Genomic DNA, 22990 nt, shown 5'->3' on the forward strand with positions numbered 1-22990 from the left:
TAATGGACAAAAGACAGACTTTTCAGCAAGATAAAAAGTGTTTCAGTTGCACACATTGTTATTCTAATAAATTAATTCGGTCATTCTCAAAACCCCGATATGCTTCTTCCCCACTTAAACATGGGGCCAGTGATGGTTCTCAACTGGAAGTTTCGGAGTAAAGGGAAAGAGCCACTGAGAATTCTGAACATTGAGGATAAGTAGCCACAATCCAAGAATTTAAAACTCTGGAAGCACAGACATTAACCAGCTTTCAGCTGCTCCTCAGAAAGCCACTGAGTAGAAATAAATGATGACTAAACTAGACCTCCTTCAAAAGGATTTGTTTGTTGTTTTTTTCTACACATGCCTATATTTAGAAAGAAAATTTGAAGAACAGTAAACAACATCACCTTTACTAAATTTGAGAAAAGTTACATTACAAAGCATATTTGAGGACTTTTTTTCCCCCCCCCTGCAGAGTACAATAGCCATCCAGGGTCAAAAATAGAGTCTGGTGAAGGAAAACTGATTTTAATTCTTCAGATTAAATTGTATCCACAGTAACATTCAGTTCCATTGGCATGAGCAGTCTATAGGCTCTTGAATGACGTACATAATTTCAGTGCCATTTCCGGAGCAGCGGAGCGGCACAGTCAGATCCCGTGTTCCAGTTTCTCGACAACATTTGCAGAATCTTAAGTGACTATCAATATTGACATTGAAAATTGTTGCAGATGGGCATTTTCCATCACAGGAAGCCACATTGATCTAAGAGTAAAAGAAGATCCGAAATTAGACATCTCAGATTTTGTTAACAAGATAGTCTTTGTCAGACTTCTTTGTGATTAAAAGTAATTCTTACATTTGGAAAGAGCTCTTAAAAATTATTTTATCTTCTAAAATTTATTTGTTCTAAGTGTAGATACATTTTTAATATTTTTTAATTATTTTTTTTATTTGGTTGTTTAATCATGCTTAACCATGAGCAAAATGTTGTGCTTTGGATACCTAAATCAAGTCCCAAATTTACAAATCAGTAACTCCAATACAGCATAGCTAAATTCACATTCTTTTCATGCTCATGCCTGAAAAGTGAAAGCCTTAAAGCCAAACAACAGAAAGTCATTCCTTCTCCCTGAAGGTTCAAGAGGAAAAGCATATCTGTACAAAAGCATCTCCATTTCTTATTAATACATGCCAATATTAGCTGTGTTATGACTGTAACAAATATATCCAAAAAGTAGATGCATTAGCAAACCAGTGAGGGTAGGGACTGGCTATAAAATTATTTGTGCTCTACACCTGAGCAGAGCAAAGTTTCTCTCACTACTGCTTTATGTGAAGTGTCATCTTAGCTGGTACACTGACAGAAAAGAAAAGGTGTTGATATGCTGGGAAATTGAGAATGGCTGTAGTAGATCTACTTATTTTTGTGATCATTCTAAATTTGTTTTTTTTGTGCCAGTGTGGCATATGAAAGATGCTTTGATCCATTCCTGTCCAAACAGCCTGTGAACAAATGGGCCATATCAAAACAAATTAGACCAAAAGGTTACTCTTACGGCTTTCCTGAAATTTGAGAAGGAAAAATAAAGACCTTGTCCTCAACACTAACCATCTGTTATTAATTAATAAAATGTAATTATTCTCAGCCTTATCCAAAGTTTGACAAAGTTGATCTGGCCAAAGAACATGTATGTAGTTCCAAACCAGATATAGCAGATACCTCCATTTGATGGACCAAAATAATGATTTAGAGTGCCAGGGGATTTGCAATGGGTGAGCTGGAGAGGAAAGGAAGTGCAGCTAAGGATACAAATAGAGATTTTGAGGACATGAAGATCTGGAGGTACTTGTGCATGAAAGGTAAGGGAATCTGGACTGTTGGAAGGGTTGGCAGTCATCAAAGAAATGGGGAACAAAGAGATACTGGGGAAAGGGGTTTTTAATAGAGGTGGAGGAGGGATGGGGGTAGGTCTTTTTGGAAGGTGGAGGTGGGGTGGAAAAGATAAAGAATCTACAATAGAAAGTGAAAAAAGGAAGGCTTCATTTGTTGTGCCACAGAGTGACCTGGCCAGCACTCGTGTTGCTCCTCTCTGAACCCTCTCTAGTTCTGCAGAAATGTAGAGGGACCATAACTGCTCAGATCACCCTCGATAGTCCTGCACCATTGGCTCATAAGAGACACTAGAACATGTTTGTTTCTACTCCCTATCCTATTCCTTAAATGTCATAACTCTTGGTTAGCCTTCTGTCTGCAAAAGAGCATTTAATAGAGATTTTCACATAAATGGATGCAAGGGCAAAATCCTTTTCAGCTATCTTAAAAACCCAAGACATTTGACTAAGTCTTTCTTTTTAATACTCTTTGTCATGTCTTTATTTTGTCATAATGCTGGCCCTTAACCTAGGTCATTGAAGTAATTGTGAAGCTCTCCACAGTTTTCTCACCTCTAAGTAGGGCAAATAGATGTTTCATCTACATATTTATACTCCCCCTCCTTACCAGCCCTTTTTCTAAAACCAAATAGTTGTACCACACACTCTTTTACTATAAAAGTTTGGGCATGCCACTGTTGACCTTCTATCAGGATGGAAAAACCTGCCCAGTTTCCAAACTGTGATGATATTTTGCCTCTTCCTTTATGACTGTTTAGGTTCTTTGACAGAATCTTACCAGAGGCCCTCTGAAGTCTCTAGATACCGTGCCAGTTGCTCCTTCTTTAAGTGCTACAGCAGAAGCACATTTCCTGACTCAACATGTCCTAGGTTTTGTAGATGGGGCTACATCAAAGCTGAGAAATGCCTTATTCAGACCCATAAATAATCAGAATAATGAATTTATGATATGTTGACGTATGCTATGTGGAGGAGGAAACACCCAGAGAGTAAAGACCTTCAAAGAGGAATGCAGCAGTGTTTCCATCACATCCTAAGTGGAAGCATTTCTACTCCTCTTTTAGAGAGGGATGTTATTTCATGGTGAAGACTTCAGTGCCTTCGTTAGTTGCCAATAATTATGCTGTGTACTTTTAATTTGAAGCCAGATGTTTTTACACGTAGGAGGGCTCAGTCTTTCAGCCATAGGAACAGGAAAGTTTATTCCATTTATGAGGAGAATAACATTCCTGGGGTCACAGGTCTGCTTCTGAGAAGACAGCGGCATATTTTGTTGCTTATAACCCACTTAAGGCTCTATCTGTTTTATGCCCAGCATCAAACACAGATCTTTTCTGCTTACCGGACTTTGACTTATACAGTCATTTTTCCTTATGGTTGTCCTGATTGTCATTTTCTGGCAAATCCTTTCTTCTTTTTTGCCTGATAAAATACAGAAAATGCATTCTGAATCAATACACCTTCTGTACTGTATTTACTACTAAAAAACTAGTAAAATAATTTTAATAATTATACTTTTAAAATTAATGTACACAGTGAAACTGCTACTTCCATAATTACATGTTTTAGAAAAAAAACAAATAACTCTCAGGTAGTAATAAATACTTCCTGTGCAGGATTATCCATTTTGTAGCTGGCACATGAGGTGTGGCCCATCAAGCCATACAGATTTTAGAAATATTAAAACATTGATACTGCACATATGGCAAGACAAATATAAGAAAAAAGAAAAAGACAAATAGAAAAAAGATGCCTCAAGTAATTTTGGATACTCTTAAAATTAGAGTTAATTATTCTTAAAATAGCCTAAAAGTGGATAGTCTTAGAATTAATGAGTTAATTCTAGTTTGGTAGGAATACTGAATGTAAACAATACTTTGATTCTGCATTTTAGAAAATCTACAGAACTTAACATTTGAGAAGGTAAAGCTGTGAATGTGATTACAACTTTGATGTTTAAAATTTAAATAGAACTATGTAATTTCAGTATAATTTTGAGAAAAATGTCCTTCAGGGAAGCTTTGAAAGAGAGACATGCATATATTTACTAAATTGGGTGCAGTTTATACCACCAGAACTGAAACATGTAGCACTGAGTCAGCATACAGATCTTGGATTAGGGAAATACTGCATTTTTAAGTATATTCTGCAAGATATTTGTTGGATTTTTTTATTTTATTTGAAAAATAAAGCTGTAGAGCGCAAAGCCATTTATAGCATAACAAAAATCATCATGTAATATTGAAACAATTAAGCGTACAGTCTTTCATGCTGCATTCTATATCAGACTGTTATTACTATCTGTGTAACAGCCATTATTTAGAACTCCTGTTTCACTGCCCATCAAAATAATCTATTAGTTTTGCTATGCAACCATTCTGGACATCCACTATACAAAATAACAGGCACTACTGAGCAGAGTTTCTCCACCTTCAGCACATGCCATCCTGGTTGGGTGTGCATAAAAAGAACAACTTTTCTGTTCCCCAGAAGCTTGTGGCCTCTTTTATAAGGTAAGTGAGCTCTGAGTAACCAAGACATTCTGCAACCACAGCTCCAGTGGTTATTTAAAAATTAGGCTGGCTGCAGAGTACAGTTGGATTTTAATTTAAGCATTAAAGGATTAAAGAAGATCCTGCTCCTGAACCAGCAGATCACTGTATGATCAAAGCTGGTAGCCTGCAGCATCTTGGTTTTCCTTCCTCGGCAACACTTGAAAAAAACAGTCCTGTGGTATTTCCTTTAGAGAGTGCTTGCCAGCAGTACGTGTAGAGAACGCAACCTTTGTACCTCTGCAAGTCATATAGAGAGATATATGACAGTTCAGAGTATAAGGTGCTGGTGTCTAATGAAAACTCTGCTGCTACACTTTCCTCTCTCCCACCTTCACCTGTCAAGACAATCTGCATTCAGTATCAGGTGTGCTTTCTTCACTCACTCTTTATTTGATTAAGGAGTTTCTGTGACTTACCTATCCTTAAAAGCAAAGAATTATGATCACAATACAAAAGTTTTGTAACATTCTGTAATTGGTAGTGTAAAGATTATTTATTAATGCACAGTTGTAATTATATGTTTCACCCCCAGTGTTTTTATAACTTTATAAAACACATTATTTGTGATAAAGAAGAAATACGGCATAAATCCATGTCTGCAAAGGTGACAGCAGCAGTAATGCACACTCTTGCTGTATAGTAAGGCAAAAACAGTTCAGACATTAAACTCAGACACTTGTGATCAGATTTAGAATCTCTTGGTAACAGTATTCAGGATGATGACATTTTTGGAAGTAACATTTCTTATTACAACTACCCTGTACAGTAAGTTCAAGTATTAAAACCAACTTCAAAAATGAACAGGAGAAAGACCCATCAGCAGCATGTACCATGAATGGATGAACCTAATTCTCATAGGTGCTGAGCAGTAAACCCTAATCAGGCTTTAGAAAAACACTGGTGTGGGAGGCCGAGAGGAGATCAGCATCTCTTAGTACCATTAACTGCAGGGTAACATTTACTGGTGATGACAGCTATACACATATCAAGCAGTGCTTACACTATTAAAAAAAGAAAATACATTATTAAAAATAATACCTGGTTCACAATTAATACTACCAGTAGGCACTACTGGATTAATGGCAAAGGGTAATAGACCCAATCCAGAACCTGGCAGAATCATTAGGAATGTAAGTTTCTCATTAAATAAAAACATTTTAATATAAATGACATTTCATTAATTCTTACACTGCCAACTGCGATTTTTCTTTTAGCAAAAGATTATAAGCTTTCCTGTTAGTCCTCCAAATTTAGAAACTCTGCAGCTGCTTCCAGTCTTTCTAAAGATGGCCTAAACTTTATTACTCTCCTGGTTAACACAAAACTGGAATGATGCTTCCTTCTAAACCAAACTTTTGCAATGAGTCTCTCTATGGCAAGGTAAGAATTAAATAGATGCACTCAGTTGGCATGCATTGAATCAAGCTCTTTCAGAAAGATTATTTGTTCCCCTTAAAACCCCAAACTGTTGCAAGCACTATTTGTAAGTATTCTTTTTAAATGTTTCACCACAGGGCACATGCTTTTAGTTAAAAATAAAATTAAAAAAAAAAAAACATAAAATAGCATAGAATTGTATGAATTATATCTGGTTTTTAGCAGCCACATCAGCAAGAATTTCTGAAGTATAACAATGTCTTTTCTGAGGCCACAGAATTGGGCCAAAATTACAAATCTTCCTAGTCAACAGAGAGCCAGTAGCTATTAATTCTTTAGACTAATTTTCTAAATAAAGCCAACTTCATTTGATAGGTGGGGGAGCAATTAAATATTTTTCAACATAACTTAGGTCATTAAAGAATATTGGTTAGTAAAATTTTAGCACACTTGGTGTATTACTTAATGCTTATTCAAAAAAGTATTCTGTTGTATTAAAATAGCTTTTATTTTCTATGCATTGAACTCAATAAAATAATACTTGCACTTCACTTTGAAAACTTTGCATAACTTGGAAACTGTGAGTATTGTTCTGTATTTGATAAATATAAATATTTCACTTTATGTCACCAAATTATTTACAACACATTGCACTTCTGAATTTTTTTTAATAACTATGTAGTATATGGTTATAAGTCTGTGACTTCCAATTCCAATTAAGTAAAGGCTTGTCTAAAAAAAATCCAAAGACTAATTTACTCATATATTTGAACTCTACCATTAAACACAAAAAAGGACAAAAAACGGGGAGGATTTTCTGTGATGTTGCTCTACACACTTAGTTTTACATAACAGTGTTTTAATTTTATGTATAGACCATTATATAACTTGATAATAAAAACTTTTCTCATCAAAACCGCAGAGAAAATAAGTTTGTTCTCAATCAACATTTAAAATTGCATAAATGATAAAACCTTTATATAAGCTTGCATCACAATTCATCATATTACAAAGTTACACACTCCGAAAATGTGGAAGTATTCTCAGATTTTAAAAAGTTAAATTTTATATATTTTATTATACTATAACTTTTCCTCATCTGAGATTTAAAAAATTTATATACAGTCCTGTATTTTTGGCCCTAGAAAAGATGTACACATGATACAGAATAAATCCGTAAGCTTGGAGTCATTGAATCAGGAGTCAGTTTTAGGGGTGAAAATCCTTATTTTTCATGGTGAATATCATATAGGCAACATTTTAGAGTCAGCTTAGCAATATAGAGAATGTTGTCAGTATTTTAAACTAGATAACTTTTCATCTTCCACAAGTTATATTTGGAGAGATTTGGTTATACTCCAGAACAAGAATGTTAAAAATCACCAAGTCAGCAGCCAAATGAAGCAAGAACTTTTAATAGAAGTAGTTAGGTAACTAAAACAATTGTATGTGATTTATGGGGGGACCGCATGCTTTTTCCTTCTTTATGTCCCAGCAACTGAGGTTAAAAAACAAGCCCTCCAAAACCAAAGCCAAACTACCACATATTGCAGCCTTCATCACTTACAGGTCTTGCAGCAGCCATCATTATACGTCTGCACAGTTCCTCCATTCTAGGAAAATAAAAGGAAAATATATGAAAAAAGACTGTGCCCAATGCAAATGTGAATTGTATCTCAAGACATTCCATGTTTTAAAGATGTCCAACTAATAAAAAACAAAATTACTGAAATGAAGAGACCTAGACATATGTGTGTCAGCTGAGGGTTAGATTCACAAATTCTTTACAGCTTTAACATTGAGAATTAACTTGTCACTGCTTATCTGATCTAGCTGGTTTGTTTGTTTTTAATATCATCCATTACCACCTATTTCACCATGAATGAGCTAGTTTTAAAAAAATTATATGGCAGCTTTACTGATGATGTGGAAAGATTTACACTGATCATATGCCAAGGAGAAAATTAATACCTATTTAGTAGCTCTTAACAACATTAAATATACCTATTTTCAAAAGAGAAGACTAACTACAGAATTTGAGAACTATTGGTGTGCTCAATTCTTTTTTTCAGTTATGGTCTTTGTTACTGATTTCTGTTAAAGTTGCTTGTTAGCTAGAAAGTTAAAATGTATGAAAGTGAAGAAAACATCCTTTTGAAATGAAAAGGGAGCATGAGAGGGAGACAGAGACAGAGGCTGTCGGAATCTGTTAGAATGGGCACAAGAGAGAAACATATGCCCACAATGTTAGTGCCTAGCCGAGAAATGGATATCCAGCACACAACTGAACATAAATAGCACTCTTACAATAACTGACTTTTTTAAGCTTCCATCTTTTCAGGCTAGCATGCATTTTTTTATCTCATTACAGAAAAATTACTGAAATCATTGTTCAAGAACTTCTTACGTGAGCACTTAAACTCAGCCTCTTAAATCCATTTTCCTAAATTATCCTGAGCTGCCTGTCAAAAGAGCTTTCTCCTTAGCTACTGATTCAAGTCTGTGCTCAGTATCTCTGAAAAACAGGTCAGAATTATTCAGGAAGTTAATTTTAGGGCTCCAGTCTTTAAAATCTGAGCCATTATTAGTAAGGAAAGATCCTAATAGAATGATAGAATCATAGAATCATAGAATCCTAGGGGTTGGAAGGGACCTCAAAAGATCATCTAGTCCAACCCCCCTGCCAGAGGAGGGTCACCTAGAGCACATCACACAGGAATGCGTCCAGGCGGGTCTTGAATGTCTCCAGTGAAGAAGACTCCACAACCTCTCTGGGCAGCCTGTTCCAGTGATCTGTCACTCTCACAGTAAAAAATTCTTTTCTGATATTCACCTTAAACCTCCTATGCTCCAATTTGTATCCATTACTCCTTGTCCTATCACTGGTCATCACTGAAAAAAGCTTAACTCCATCTTCTTGACACTCACCCTTTACGTATTTGTAAACATTGATGAGGTCACCCCTCAGTCTCCTTTTCTCCAAACTAAAGAGACCCAGCTCTCTCAGCCTTTCCTCATAAGGGAGATGTTCCACTCCCTTCATCATCTTTGTGGCTCTGCGCTGGACTCTTTCCAGCAGTTCCCTGTCCTTCTTGAACTGAGGGGCCCAGAACTGGACACAATACTCCAGATGCGGCCTCACCAATGCAGAATAGAGGGGGAGGAGAACCCCTCTTGACCTACTAACCACACCCTTTCTAATGCACCCCAGGATGCCATTGGCCTTCTTAGCCACAAGGGCACACTGCTGGCTCATGGTCATGCTCCTGTCTACTAGGACCCCCAGGTCCCTTTCACCTACACTGCTCTCAAGCAGGTCAGCCCCCAACCTGTACTGGTACATGGCGTTTTTCTTCCCCAAATGCAAAACTCTACACTTGCCCTTGTTGAACTTCATCAGGTTTTTCCCCGCCCAAGTCTCCAGCCTGTCTAGGTCTCTCTGAATGGCAGCACAGCCTTCTGGTGTGTCAGCCACTCCTCCCAGCTTAGTGTCATCAGCAAACTTGCTGAGGGTACATTCTGTACCCTCATCCAGGTCGTTGATGAATATGTTGAACAACACTGGTCCCAGTACTGACCCCAATAGATGGTGACAAAAGGATTCCAAGGAAGAAGCTCAAGCATAAAGGCAAAGTAGAACAGGTATTAATTTTAGATAGAATGCCTTCTTCAGAGTCAGAATAAGGACTTTTTTGAACAAATACAATGGCTAAGTAGGACTTGTGCTAAATTTACAATCTGTAGTCAGGACAGAAATAGTGCTTATCCTGTATACAGGTACATTTATTTTACTATGATTTATAGTTTATATTTATGGTGTGTTGCAACCGCAAGAATTATAAGTATTATAAAGTTAGAAAATTATTCAATTTGGAATTAAATTGTAAACAAATATGTAACGTATGTGAAGCATCTACATTCTTCAAACCAATTTATGTGGGTATGCCAGCTTTATGCTTTTAGACAGACGATGTTGGTAGATACTCTTTCATGTATGGTAGCTATTTTTTGTTATGTTATACAAAGTTTAGTTTAAGAGATAATAAAGTTTATATATGTATTCTGTCATCTTTCTAATATTTTATATAGCACTTTGTATCGGTACATCAAGCATGATTCCAATTCCACAATATTTTAAAAGCAGTTATAATTAAAACCCAAAACAAACTTTCATACTCCTCACAGATAATTTGACAGTCAAAAAGCAAACAGGAATACAGACAACAAACCTGTAAATTGCTTGCTTACATGTTTTTACTTACCACGCTTTTATTTAAAGAAACTGCATGAGGTGTGCATGCATTGTCAACTGTAAGCCAAACTCCAGATCAGTTATTGTCACTTACCTCACCCAAAGTACAAACCTTTGTACACTCAGTGTCATTAAATGGGGGGCAGACAACACTTGATCCCAGTATGATAGCCCCTGCAGCAGTCTTTGCACACTTGTAGTTGGTGCAGTTGGAGCTCCAGGTACTTCCCTCCTGAATATATAAAACAAAATCATTGTCAGGAAAGGCAGAACATTACAGCTTTATCTCCAAGCCCAAATGTCTGTATAAGTGGTGTCCTCATGCTGTAGTACCTACTGGAGTGGAAGGTTTGCTGCAGACCACCCATACATGGCAAAGGGAAAGATCATTCCCTAACTACTCTGGCAACTCCTCCCTGGAGCCATGGCTCTACTCTCCAGCATGCTGCTCAGCATGGGTGTCCTAGTGCAGAACAAAAGGCCTCTGTGGCAGTAAAAAAGTCCAATAGTTCCTTTTGCGCTGAAGGCAATGGAAAGCATGAACCAAATCATGGCCACATCTACATTTCCTCACATGTGGATACTGGAACACACCATCAGGATTGTGAACCCTCGTGTTTGCACACTTCCTCTCTGTAGAGACTGGAATGAGGAGAAGAGTCACCCTGGGAAGGAGTACTGATGTGGACTCAGAAGCTCCCAACTCACCTAAATCACAGTGTCTGACTTAGAGTTACAATTTGAACACTACCCTGCACTTCGAGCATATCCAGCCTTAAGTTAATTATGACTTGCATTATGATTTGCATATCTTTGTAGAAAGTTACCTCCAATAAAATGAAATAACATATTAACCTAGTAGGCCTTAAAATAAACACACATTTTTCCTATCATATACCAGAAATAGCCCCTAAGTGTGTAACCAGCAGTGAGAAGGTATGAAGCAAAACTCACAGGATTAACTGAGTAAAGAAATTACTCTCAGACACCTGTTTATCATATCGCTATGGTCATTTTCTGTCTCTCTCTAGAGGCACTTACCTCATACAGAATTAATGTTCCATTCTCAGTATGAAAAGAGCAGGACACATTTTGACAGGTACCACAGCAAGTATGGTGACTGGAGGAAGGGATATATATTTGATGCTGGAAAGAAAGGGGGAAAAAAAAAAAAAAAAAAAAAAAGAGGAAGAAAAAAAGTATTATTTTAAACATACAGTACATGAAAATTAATTGATTTCTGAAACTAAGAATACCAAGAGAAACAAAATATGGATGGATATGTTTACGTACACTGCTAGGAGTTTCCTCTCAAAATAATCCTAGAGACACAAGGCATGCATCATCACAGTTAAGTTCTCAAGTTCTAGCTGAGCAAATGGGACTAGCAAATATCTTAACTTTTATCCTAATTGTGTAGTTGTGCTCACAAATTGCTTCACCGAATCACAGAATATTAGGGGTTGGAAGGGACCTTCAAAGATCATCGAGTCCAACCCCCTGCCAGAGCAGGACCAAAAAAAACTAGGGCAGATCACTCAGAAAGGCATCCAGACAGGTCTTGAAAGTCTCCAGGGAAGGAGACTCCACAACCTCTCTGGGGAACCTGTTCCAGTGCTCTGTAACCCTCACAGTAAAGAAGTTCTTCCTCATGTTGAGGCGGAACTTCCTGTGCTCGAGTTTGAATCCATGGCCCCTCGTCCTATCACAGGGCACAAGTGAAAAGAGCTTGTCCCTGCCTTCTTGACACCCAGCCCTCATGTATTTGTAGACATTCATTAGATCCCCCCTCAGTCTTCTCCTCTCTAGACTGAAAAGCCCCAGGTCTTTCCTCATAAGGCAGGTGTTCTAGTCCCTGTATCATTCCTGTATTTTAAAATACTCACAGCTTCACATTGCTGGGAACAGTTCACCATTGTAAAATTCATGGTGTTATATCCTGTGTTCTGGTCTTTTTCTTGTAAACACTGTACAGTGTAACAAAGGTCTCCATCCAAGTACTGAATCACTGACTGCCCAGGATTCAGTACTGTGACCTCTTGGAAGATGCACACATCATCCTTCTCTAACACCAAAAGAAATAAATGTTACCAGAGGGGAAAAAAGGTAAATCACTAAGCAAATTAAAAGAATCTCTCTAAAGACAAAAGGGAAAGTCTTATGCTCTGCTTAAGTATTCTAACTTTTAGACTTGATTGTTTTATGGTTTTAATTACCAAACAGGGGGGTGAGGAAGTGTAATTCAGCCTTAGAAAATGCCACAAATGCAAAACTGCCTAAAATTGACAGTGTTCCTACTATGAAAGTTAAAAAATTAAAACTGCTGTTCTTAGCTTTAGAGAGTTCTAATATTTAACATGGGACTAAGTACACAATTTGAATTATTCTGCACATCCCAAAATGTAGCCTGTCAATTAAACTAGTATGTCTACAGTTACTTGTGGGACAGTAATATGCTCAAGCTGTACTGTAAATGTGTGTTTTGCCCCCGGAGTCAGCTTAGGCTGGGATGCAGTCAAGATTGCAGTGTACCCCAAGCACCTCCATGCACAGCGCAGCTGAAATCTAATCTACATAGGGTTGCTGAGTGAGCGAAGAGGTCTGATCTTAAGGGTATATGCCTATCCTCATGCTGGCTGGACAGGTCTGTTGCTCTGGTATGAGATGTCTCATTTGTGCTCAACAGTGGACCAGGAGCAGTCGCATCACTCGCACTCATTTAAGGTTCACAACCTGCTTCCTTTCTGCATCTCACTAGGGGCCATACCTGACTCTGGAAGCACAGGCAGTCCTGCAACAGTCCCTCCCCCCGCCGGAACAGACATAAAATGGATGGGTTAGCAGACACAGCATCATATTCAGAACAGAGGACATAATTGCATTACTAGGTAGACACCCATAAAATCGACATACAAGAGTGTTTACACTTTAGAAGGATATTATGGTCCTGTTTCTACTTTCTTTGTATGTCCTTTGTACTAAAAACTAAAACAAATCAGTTAGGAATATGAAAACGTTACCACAAATGTAGTGAGTGCATCCACAAGCACTGGAAACACTACTATCTATTTTTTTAACTTCTCCCTGAGTATAAAAAGATAAAAGAGTTTGCAGAGTCATGCACAATTAAATGCAACAGTAAACAGACAATTTTTCTCTAAAAATGTAAAATACTACTTTCAGCGCTTCCGCCCCTGCTTTCATAAAACAGAAAAATTGCAATGCACTCAAGGAACAGTAGCATGTTCAGAGTTATTAAATGTATTTATCTCTTGACACAGGAGCAAAGCACTTCGTTTTCTCTCAGAATGCATATGAATAGCAGATTCGCTATGCAGCACTTTTTCCTGAGATACAAAGTTATTTCGATAATAAACATATTAGCAAAAGGCTGCCTTCTCTGAATTTTCTCCCAAAAAGATAGGTGAAAGCTATTCAAATTTGCAGCCCCTATTTAGAGTTTACATTATGCAGTCTTCATATAACAGGACGAGAAGGACAAGCTACAGGCTTGTGCTAGGGAAAATACCCCTGTCACTATGGTAATAATGGGAGTTTGAACAGTCACTTATCGTTGTTTTTCAGATCACAGATCCTGTTGTGCTAAAGTATGTGAGGAGCAAAATATTTGACTTCTCATATTGGCTAAATTTAATAGCTTTAATCAAAAGCATAAATTATTAACAAAACAACACAGTCTCCAGATGATAAATATTATCATAAAGCTTGCTCCTCATTAATTATTTTTAAAAAATAGAAATTAGTTAAGTGGAAAAACTTCCTAGCATATTGTTTCGAGTCAACATTGAACAGAATAATATTAGTTTATTTTCTTCTTTTGACATCATAAAACACACAAAGCAAAATTTCTACAGAGAATAGTTGGCAACACAGTGCAGAAACCTGATGGAGTTACATGCCTGAGCTCGGAGGCAGAGTCCCAGGCCCCCTGTTCAGCCTCATCACTCTTTATAATTAATTAAGTCAAGGAATGGAAGGGGAGGAGTAAAAGAGCTGAACACCACTCATAAGGATATCTGAAAGATAGTGCTTACCAATTCACAGGTCAACATAGTACCATTTTCACAACTGCATTCTGAGAAAAGAATAAGATAACTGTATTAGTCAGCTAACTGTTAGCTTTTGTTAAAAGCAGTGCCTAAAGAATAAAGCAATAATTACCACAGTGCCATTCTGGACAACACTGCCCAGGTATTCTTTCCTTCACAAGTGTGGTGTCATCTGTGCAATTCATAGGAGGCTCAGAACAAAGATTTTCATCGCAAACTAGATGGGGGGAAAAGATACATATGAGAATGTACTCAAATTTCCTTTGAATTTTTCAGCTTATATTTCTGATGATCAACTATTTTAACAATAATGACATAAAAATAAATTCTTAGTGTGTTTCTTAAGCATCTGAATTATATTTGACACTGGAAAGTAAACAAAGATTTTCAAAAGTGCTTTTAGTAGCCTTAGAACATGTTTAAATTTTCAGAAAACATCAGACAAGAGTAATTTAATATTCTTCCTACTTCAAAGTCAGTCAAGCTGATAACCAGTACCAAAGTAAGCTAAAATTATAGGTTTTGGAAAACATGTTGTGTGGGTTTTTTTCCCTCTCAGCTATGCATGTGCTGTAAAGCACATTTCTCTAAGATAACAGGGAGCAACCGTCCTCCTGGAATGATTCTAGTAAGAAAATACCTGCCTGTCTTATCGGAGGTGGCTTGCTGGGACTCTGAAACAAAGACCAAATACTAAGATCTAACTTTCTACCTGCCAGAATTTGGCAAAATCAATGCCAAACACCTTTGCAGAATCTTTAATTATTTTAAATTTTCCAAAGACTGCAATAGGACAAGAGTTAATCTAAATTAATTCTAATCCAAGTTACACTTGTAGCCATTATTTACATATAGCACAATTATTTACATATAGCACAATTCCAGTATTTTATGAAGCTACCAAAGAGACTACATTACACTGCAGAGTTTTTTTTCTTCTGGCAGTTCATTAGTTAAATAGTAGTCAACCCAGCAGTATTTGAAGCCCTTGGCCTACTGCTTCTTCTAAAAGCTAAATATGCAAAGCTGTTTAAACACTAATGATAGGTACAACAGAGGAAAAACAATATGGAAGCTGTTTTATTACAGGATAATAAAGGATAGGATTGAGTTCCACATTCATATATGGAGATGTAGATCACCCTGAATATAGCTATATGCTGTCTGGTGAACTTCATAACCTCTCCAGACTCCATTGATTGGGTTGGTTAGACCACCACTTCGTACATCAAGAACTTTGAGCCTACCTCAAATACAGACATTCTCATTTTAGATCTCTTAATCTCTATCTGAAGCCCACCCTAAATGCTGAATCAAAAATATCTACACACACACACGGAGTCTGTGACTGATAACAACTGTTTGATAACATGTTGTACTGACAAGTTACACTCACCGCAGTAGTAATGAGGACAACAGTAATGTATGGTATTAAGGTCTACAGTCAGAATTTCCCCTTCATTACACAAGGGAACTGGCTCAATACAGGATTCACAAACTAAATTAAAAAACATTAACAAAATTTTAAATACAAAAAAAGTTAGCATATGTGAGTTCTATTTAATGGACTATATAACAAGTCATATTTTGCTTGTTACTTTAACCTGTCAGCTAAAAGCTCATAAACAGATCTTTTATTGATTGACATTCAAAGATATAAACATAACAGTTCAAATATGATGTTCAAAATTATGTTGTAAAGAAAAGATCCCAAAAGCCAAGAATAGCTCATGTTTCAGTCAGCCTGACCTACATGAAGTCACACTGACCTCTCAAAAAATTCCTGGATTAATTTATTACATTTAGAACTATTGGCTGTTTTTGTAAACACTTAACTATTCTTTAGTTATTCTTAAAAATATCAGAGGCTGCTTACCACAGAGATAAGAAAAACAACAGGGATCTTCCTGTTTTGCTTCAACAATAAATTGATCTTCTCTGCAGTCCAGCTGGGAAGCATTGAAACAAGTGGAAGAATCACATTCTGTAGGATATGAAATAATTAGTATTTTAGAGTCACAGAAACCGTACAAAAAAGATAAAGAAGCTATATTCTTCATCTACTTAGGAAAACAAAGTACCCCAAATTGACTGTAAATCAGAAGTGCCACAAAATAAAACCACAAAAAATATTGGAGAATGTGAAAAGAAAAGAAAAGAAAAGAAAAGAAAAGAAAAGAAAAGAAAAGAAAAGAAAAGAAAAGAAAAGAAAAGAAAAGAAAAGAGAAAAGAAAAACATCATTGCCTGGTGCTACTTAAAATGTCCTATTCTGTTAACAATCAAAACAATTTGCAAGGCAATTTTTCTTGCTCATAATAGAAGTAACTGTTTCTTTGTATTTCTCTTACCACATCGGTACTGTGGGCAGCAGGACAGGGAGTGGTAGCCTACCACTAATTTCTCATTGGGTTTGCATGTTGGGATAATGGCATCACACAATGACATGTTACATTCTGTGGGATAAAAAATAAGCCATTTTGACACATTTGAACAGATACAAATGCAATAGCTCAAGATACCATCTAATATAGAGATCCACAAAATAAGAGCAGCCCCAGTCAGCTTAAAGTGCACTCCATACCATCATGTAGACTTCCAAGCACAATCCAGGGCTGTGGTACCATCCATGTGGTACTGTGCAAGCACAATTATATCCCAATTAAAGCAGTTATTTACTTGCTCTGCTTCCTGCACATGAAGCCAGCTAAAATGTCTCCTTGAAAATACTCCCTAAACAAATTGACAATATATTGTTGGTTGCAGGTGTCTATCTAATGAGTAAAAGCACCAGAGCAGCTGGATCATTTGTTCTGGCTTAAAGATTTTGAATCCTTGAAGATTTTATGAAGAAATAAGCATCTTTTGCTTAATATTTTTAGGAGCTTATTCCATTTTCTAGCAACCATGGCTACACAGAATATTAGTTTTGAGTGATCAGCTCATAGAATACTGCTTCTGGGAACAGCAGTTGGTCAGAGGATACTGCTCTTGACACCAAAGCACTAATAAGAAAAGTGAAGGCTCTGCTCACTGTTCCAGTTACCAAGGTTTTTCTGTCATAGACTATTTACAAATTTCTTCTGAAATTTCACCCAGGAGCTTAAAAGTTTATTTTTAACAGAAGTTTTGTTTCCCTAGTGGACATCTGAGGGAAAAAAAAAATTATCTCAGTGAATCAGACAGACTGACTCACACACTTAGAAAGAAAAGAAGCCTGCTTTGCTGGCCCAGCTGGCCACAAGTACCTAAAAATCACATCTGAAAAATATTACCTTGAACCCTGTCTAAGGATTGTCATCTACCAGTGAATGTCAAGCACTCAACTTTTATGTCTGTTACTGAAAGTAAGTGTGGTACATACCACAAACTTTCTTTGGACAGCAAGCTCTCTCTTCGATGACATGGACAATAACTTCCCCTTCTCTTTCACAGACTGGTGTTGGATCCTCATTGCATTCAGGTTCTACAGCAACAATGCTTCCATTTTCTGAACAGTTGTACATGCAGCAGCCTCTCATGGACTCATTCCAGATCTCTCCAGCAGAGCGGGGTTGTCCTTTGTTATCTGTGCATGCTGAGAAAAAGAAAACACATTTTATCACTTCAACAAGTAGAGAGGAGAGATATCCTGCAAGCAACTATGAATTATATAAAATTATTGCATAAAACATGAGTGCTGTGGAGCATTACAGTCAAAGAATCCAATAAAAGATTATGACCTTAAAATTGACAAATGAACAAATGCTTTGCTACAGGTGGAAATAAATACTGAGAGCAAGGGAAAGAGCTTGGAGGAAAGAAAGCCTAGGACCTATGGAAGAGTGACTACCATTTTTTTGGGGAGGGACTTTTTACAAGTATGTGTAGAGATAGGACGAGGGGTAATGGTTTTAAACTGGAAGAGGGTAGATTTAGGTTAGACATTAGGAATTTTTTTACTGTTAGGGTGGTGAGACATTGGAACAAGTTGCCCAGGGAGGTTGTGGATGCCCCTTCCCTGGAGGTGTTCAGGGCCAGGTTGGACAGGGTTTTCTGCAACCTGGTCTAGTGGAAGGTGTCCCTTCCCTTGCGGGGAGGTTGGAACTAAACGATCTTCTAGGTCACTTCCAACCCAAACTATTCTATGATTCCTCCCCCCAGAAGTACATCAGCACTGGGGCTTCAGTCCAGGTGAGCTGAAAGCACAGACTGCTGTAGCTTGAGATGAAGTTAGGCTCTGTTGAAGGGAGCAGGACCAGATTCACGCTTACTGAGACTAACACAGATCTTAAATATTGCTTACACTGAGCTGCAGTTAATATTAGAATATCTGAAAAACTATTCTGTCCTGCTGCACTTACTACATTTTTCTTCTGGTATGCAGAGGTCAGAGTCCGTTCTATGCAGAATAGTGCCATTTTTACACACACAGTCTTCTCTTAAATAGGAACAGGGAGAATCTTCATAGAACCATTTATTCAAGCACGTCTTGGCTTCACAGGGTTGCACACAAGGCTGATATTCCTTGCCCTCAGGACAAGACAATGCTGCAAGTCATAGAAATAGGACATTGATTGCTGCTGCTACTCTTTCAGTGTTTCATTGGATAAACAGATAGTAAGAACAAGTGACTGTATCATAGAAAACATGCATTTATATCTTTAACAGTTGTTTAGGTAAGCAACTCATTCAATCAATATTAAAACTGATTCATTACACTTTGACTAAAAGAAAACATCTTAAGAAATTGTTCCCTGATTTGCTAATGCTGCAGTAGAATGAGATGGTACTTACAGTAACAAAAGAAATATATTTTTAACTCATCACTAAACAGTACAGCAGTATAAAGCCACACTGGGGTACAAAACATGGTTATCTGCTTACAACAGTAATCAGGAGTCCTCCATTTAATGCAGATGTTGTGCTTGTTACATAAAGCCACATATGCAGAAAGGGCATCACACTCATAATTCAAAAAATAACTACTGTTGACCCACATCTTCTCACAAAACTCCTGTGGTGACACCTAGGAACACATCGTAATTGAGAATTAATAAGACAAAGAACCTTCTGTAATTAAAATAAATAATTATTTACAATAAATAATATAGCTGCAAGGGAAAAAATTCACAAGCAGTCTAAAGTAGAAAATACCATCTTTTTCAGAACACTAATTCTGCAAAACCTAAGCTGCCAGAATTTTTATGTTCATTAGTAGGCACAGAACACAGTCCTCATGAGGCTGTCACACTACTTACAAGAACTTCTGCAGCATAGCCCTGTCAGCTAAAATTCAACCATCTCAGCTAAGCAATGCTACTGTACCTTCCACAGTTCCTGCTGTGAATGAATTACTACTGAGTGCTCTGTTTCTGTGCCTATAGGACTCAAGAGCCTGTGTTGCTAGGTCAAAATGCAGGTGGTGAAAACTATATTATTCCTGTTGGTTTTATTTGCAGAAGCTTATAGCAAGGTGGAAGAAGTCAGATTTGTTTCATTCTGCCTGTTCATTACTGTGCTGCAGCCCAGCTCTCCCTGTGGTTTCAGCAAATCTCCAAGCAATCGCTCACTTCTGCCATCAAGTTCATTACATTAATGGCTCTGATAACCAGCCTTGTCCAATTGTTTCATACCTGTGAAGGGCACAATACACTCCATCCACTCTGCCTCTGCCAGCCTCATGTTTGTGAAAGAAAACAAATTTCATAATGGATTAACCAAGTGCTTGACAATTTTGGTGCTATGTCAGGTTTTGCTATAAACAGGAAAAGATGCAATTGCATTTTACCTGAGATGATGAGAGTTCTCCTGAAAACACAGATGAAGTAGGAATTCTGACTATTCAGATTCCCTTTTATTATTTTTAAATGAGGTATGTTAAATAATTATGAAAAACATCCTGCTGCTCACTGGTGCTACTCTCCCTTCTTGATTCCAAACTGGTTACCACTGCTACCTCCCATTAAGTTTCTGTGGCAAATAGATACTAATCTTTTTTTAAAATAACAATCTCTTTAACCCCTTCTTTTCAAAAGAACTGCCTCCATTTTTTTTCTACCTGGGGAAGTGAGAAGAGGTCTTGGGAGTTTGAAGGAATGGGCTCATACCTCATGCCTGCAATACCTTTAACAGCATTGGTCTATGATGAAAACAGAAAAGCAACACAACACAAACGAAGGCTGGAAAGGGAGAACAGCAAGAAATTAACCAGAAATCTTGATGCGTCTATCTCTGGGAAAGAAACGGTCACTTGAGTAATTAATCCTTTTTATTTTTAATTAAACGGGAAAAGTAAGTCAGACCTCAGAGATCTGGGGCTTCCACATCTTGTGTTCTGGGAAGCAACTGTGCTGCACTACCTACCTCTAGTGGTAGTCTGCATGCTACAGCTGTGTATCCCTATTAGAAATATAGTGTCCAGAAATAAATGATAAGGATTTCTGTAATAAATGCTACCAAATTGTCAACATGATGTAATGACTATGGCAGAATTTGTTTAACTAGCAATTTCTTTAGTCAACTTCATCTCAAACTGCATGAGTTGCTGCTGTATGCAGCAGAAGCATGAGGCTTTCTGTTATACTGACCCATGTCAAGCATTTATTAAACATAAGGCTTTTGGAATGCATTTCTGTTGATATGATTATCTGGTGTCTCTCCCTTGAGCTTTGCCTACTAAATGATTTAAGAAACAGCATAATAGCACAAGAATCTATATAGATGTGTGTTTACAATGGACAACATGACAAAAGTACCAAAACCTACATGACAGAGGTATTAAAGCCACCCATACAGTTGTCAACTGATGAAAACAAGCAAACCATTAAAAATGCGCATATATATCTCACTCTTTTCTTAACTATACATATTTTATTTAATTTGCACCTGGAATTTCTCTGATCTTTGTACTCACTTTCTTGTGACAAGGGATGAAAATGCTTTTGTTTAGCAATTCCATACAGTATGTGCAGTTATCTTCAGTACAGTTTCTTACTGGCCTCCTGGTTGCTACATCGAGTGATTTCTCAATTTCCCAGCTCTTAATGAAGGCTTCAGTTTCCTCCATATTTGTAATTATGGTCCTGTTTTGCATTTTCAGGTCATCAGAAGGGTCTCCATTACACACCCCTGGAGAGAGAGCATCACATTCAAAGCACAAGTAAAGATACCCTATTACTTCTTCAAGAAAGAAAAGTGCACTTGATAAGTTAGATTAACATCAGGGTCACCTGTCTGTGACACTTTGTCATCTGAATTTATACATGAAGTTAGCTACATGCCCACTGTAGTTTCAACTTTCTGCTTGAACTGTAAGATCAATGGCTTAGCAAAACAAGCAGATGATACGGTAGAAGTAGTGATACTTTTCCCGACAGTGAATTAACTTTTGAGAAAAGCTGCTACCAAAAATGTGCTGTTGAGTATAGCAAACTCACTGCCATGGCACCGGATCACATTCTACTGAATAGCAATCAGCTCCATGGCAGCCAATGTAAATGGCTTTCCTATTAACTGCATATCGCTGGTGATTTGATGCTGTATTGAAACTGAATTGAACATTCTAAATGCAAGAAGTTATGGAAGGAAACTTTTGCTTTCTATAGAGAAAATATTTTTCTTTACAAAACCACTGAAAAAACACCACACCCAAATGCCTGACATCCACTGGCTATCTGAATTCCTTATTGTATGTGTTCAGTTATTCATCAAACAAAACATACACTTCCTGTAAGCACATAACAAGTCATCAATGCAAAACTTTTAATCATTATAATAGCAGTTTGCATCCCAAGGACTGATCAGCCAGAATTCCTATATCCTTTTTTTCACTTTCCTTCTGCATTGCTAAACACACCCTAAACCCTTGCCTTCATGCTTCCAGCCCTGCACCCCAAAACTCTCTAGGGTCCCTTGTGAGAACTGGGCTAGCCTGGTGTGACAGGCTGTCATTCTCTCAGAGGATATAGTGAAACACAAATGTTATGCCTGCTGCATGATAAGAAGCATTTGACAGCAGCACAGCTTTCCAGTATTCTTAGCACTTCTGCTTCTTGCTGCTGTCCTAGTGCCATGCCAGAAACTGCGCTGCATTAGAATTTGTAGGGCCATAATACAGGATTGCAGTATCAATAAAGTTTTAAAAATAAAGCAAATTTACCACACAGTCCCACAATTTTGTCAGTATGAGAGGGAGAGGATAGGAGAATCTCAGACAGGAAAAAATGGCAGAGAATAGGAAGGAGGCATTAATGAAGGCTTTAGACTTTACTGCAAAATATCAGGTAGAAGAACGCTTTACAGCAGAGCTTGGATTTGTCTGCATGGTTGTCTTCTTTCTGTCCTTTCATGGCAGAAAGAGTAACTATTCTGTAGCCCTTCCTACATTGACCTCATGTCATCCCAGTCTTTTTCGGTCTGCATAGAGAAAATGGCATGATACTTGGAAAAGACGCAGTACATGCCAGTGTCAGTATTTGCCTTCTCTCACTGGATTTAGAACTCTCCTTTTGTTCAAGCAGAATCTAGCAATTTATTTAAAACAGTTACTTTGCTTATGTGCATCTTGAAACCATACTTGAATTGCATTGCTTGCTTTTAAAACTAAAAGCAGTTTGAAAGATGATAAAGTTCATTTTCCTGTTCAATATGGAATTGATTCTGTAAAATTCCAATGCCCCAGAAAATGAACTTTATAACAAAATTAAAATAACACTAACATACCTGCTTAAACTTTATCGTACTAATAATTACATTTTCTGTAAACAAAAAAATTATTAGCAAGCACTTTTATATAATAATTATTGGTTTTTTATTATTAATTAATATAATTTTATAATTCCATTCAAACAGGATTATTGGTGTAGTTAATGAGGGT

General features: G+C 37.2%; 1 protein-coding gene across 1 annotated transcript in view; it reads right to left on the bottom strand.

Annotated features, from left to right (window-relative positions):
* Positions 1 to 351: 351 nt before the first annotated feature.
* OTOGL (otogelin like) overlaps positions 352 to 22990 on the bottom strand; it is a 92298-nt gene continuing 69659 nt past the window's right edge. The window contains exons 43-58 of the mRNA XM_051621881.1: positions 21029 to 21243; positions 19000 to 19141; positions 18477 to 18662; positions 17498 to 17710; positions 16485 to 16589; positions 16012 to 16119; positions 15532 to 15633; positions 14248 to 14352; positions 14121 to 14161; positions 13086 to 13149; positions 11952 to 12130; positions 11107 to 11211; positions 10178 to 10297; positions 7381 to 7426; positions 3224 to 3303; positions 352 to 750 (exon numbers count right to left, since the gene is read on the bottom strand). Of these exons, the coding sequence (XP_051477841.1) occupies positions 550 to 750; positions 3224 to 3303; positions 7381 to 7426; positions 10178 to 10297; positions 11107 to 11211; positions 11952 to 12130; positions 13086 to 13149; positions 14121 to 14161; positions 14248 to 14352; positions 15532 to 15633; positions 16012 to 16119; positions 16485 to 16589; positions 17498 to 17710; positions 18477 to 18662; positions 19000 to 19141; positions 21029 to 21243 (2012 nt within the window). The 3' untranslated portion in view covers positions 352 to 549. The remainder of the gene's footprint in view (positions 751 to 3223; positions 3304 to 7380; positions 7427 to 10177; positions 10298 to 11106; positions 11212 to 11951; positions 12131 to 13085; positions 13150 to 14120; positions 14162 to 14247; positions 14353 to 15531; positions 15634 to 16011; positions 16120 to 16484; positions 16590 to 17497; positions 17711 to 18476; positions 18663 to 18999; positions 19142 to 21028; positions 21244 to 22990) is intronic.

Source organism: Apus apus, chromosome 1 (assembly GCF_020740795.1).
Source record: "Apus apus isolate bApuApu2 chromosome 1, bApuApu2.pri.cur, whole genome shotgun sequence".
NCBI classification, from domain to species: Eukaryota; Metazoa; Chordata; class Aves; order Apodiformes; family Apodidae; genus Apus; species Apus apus.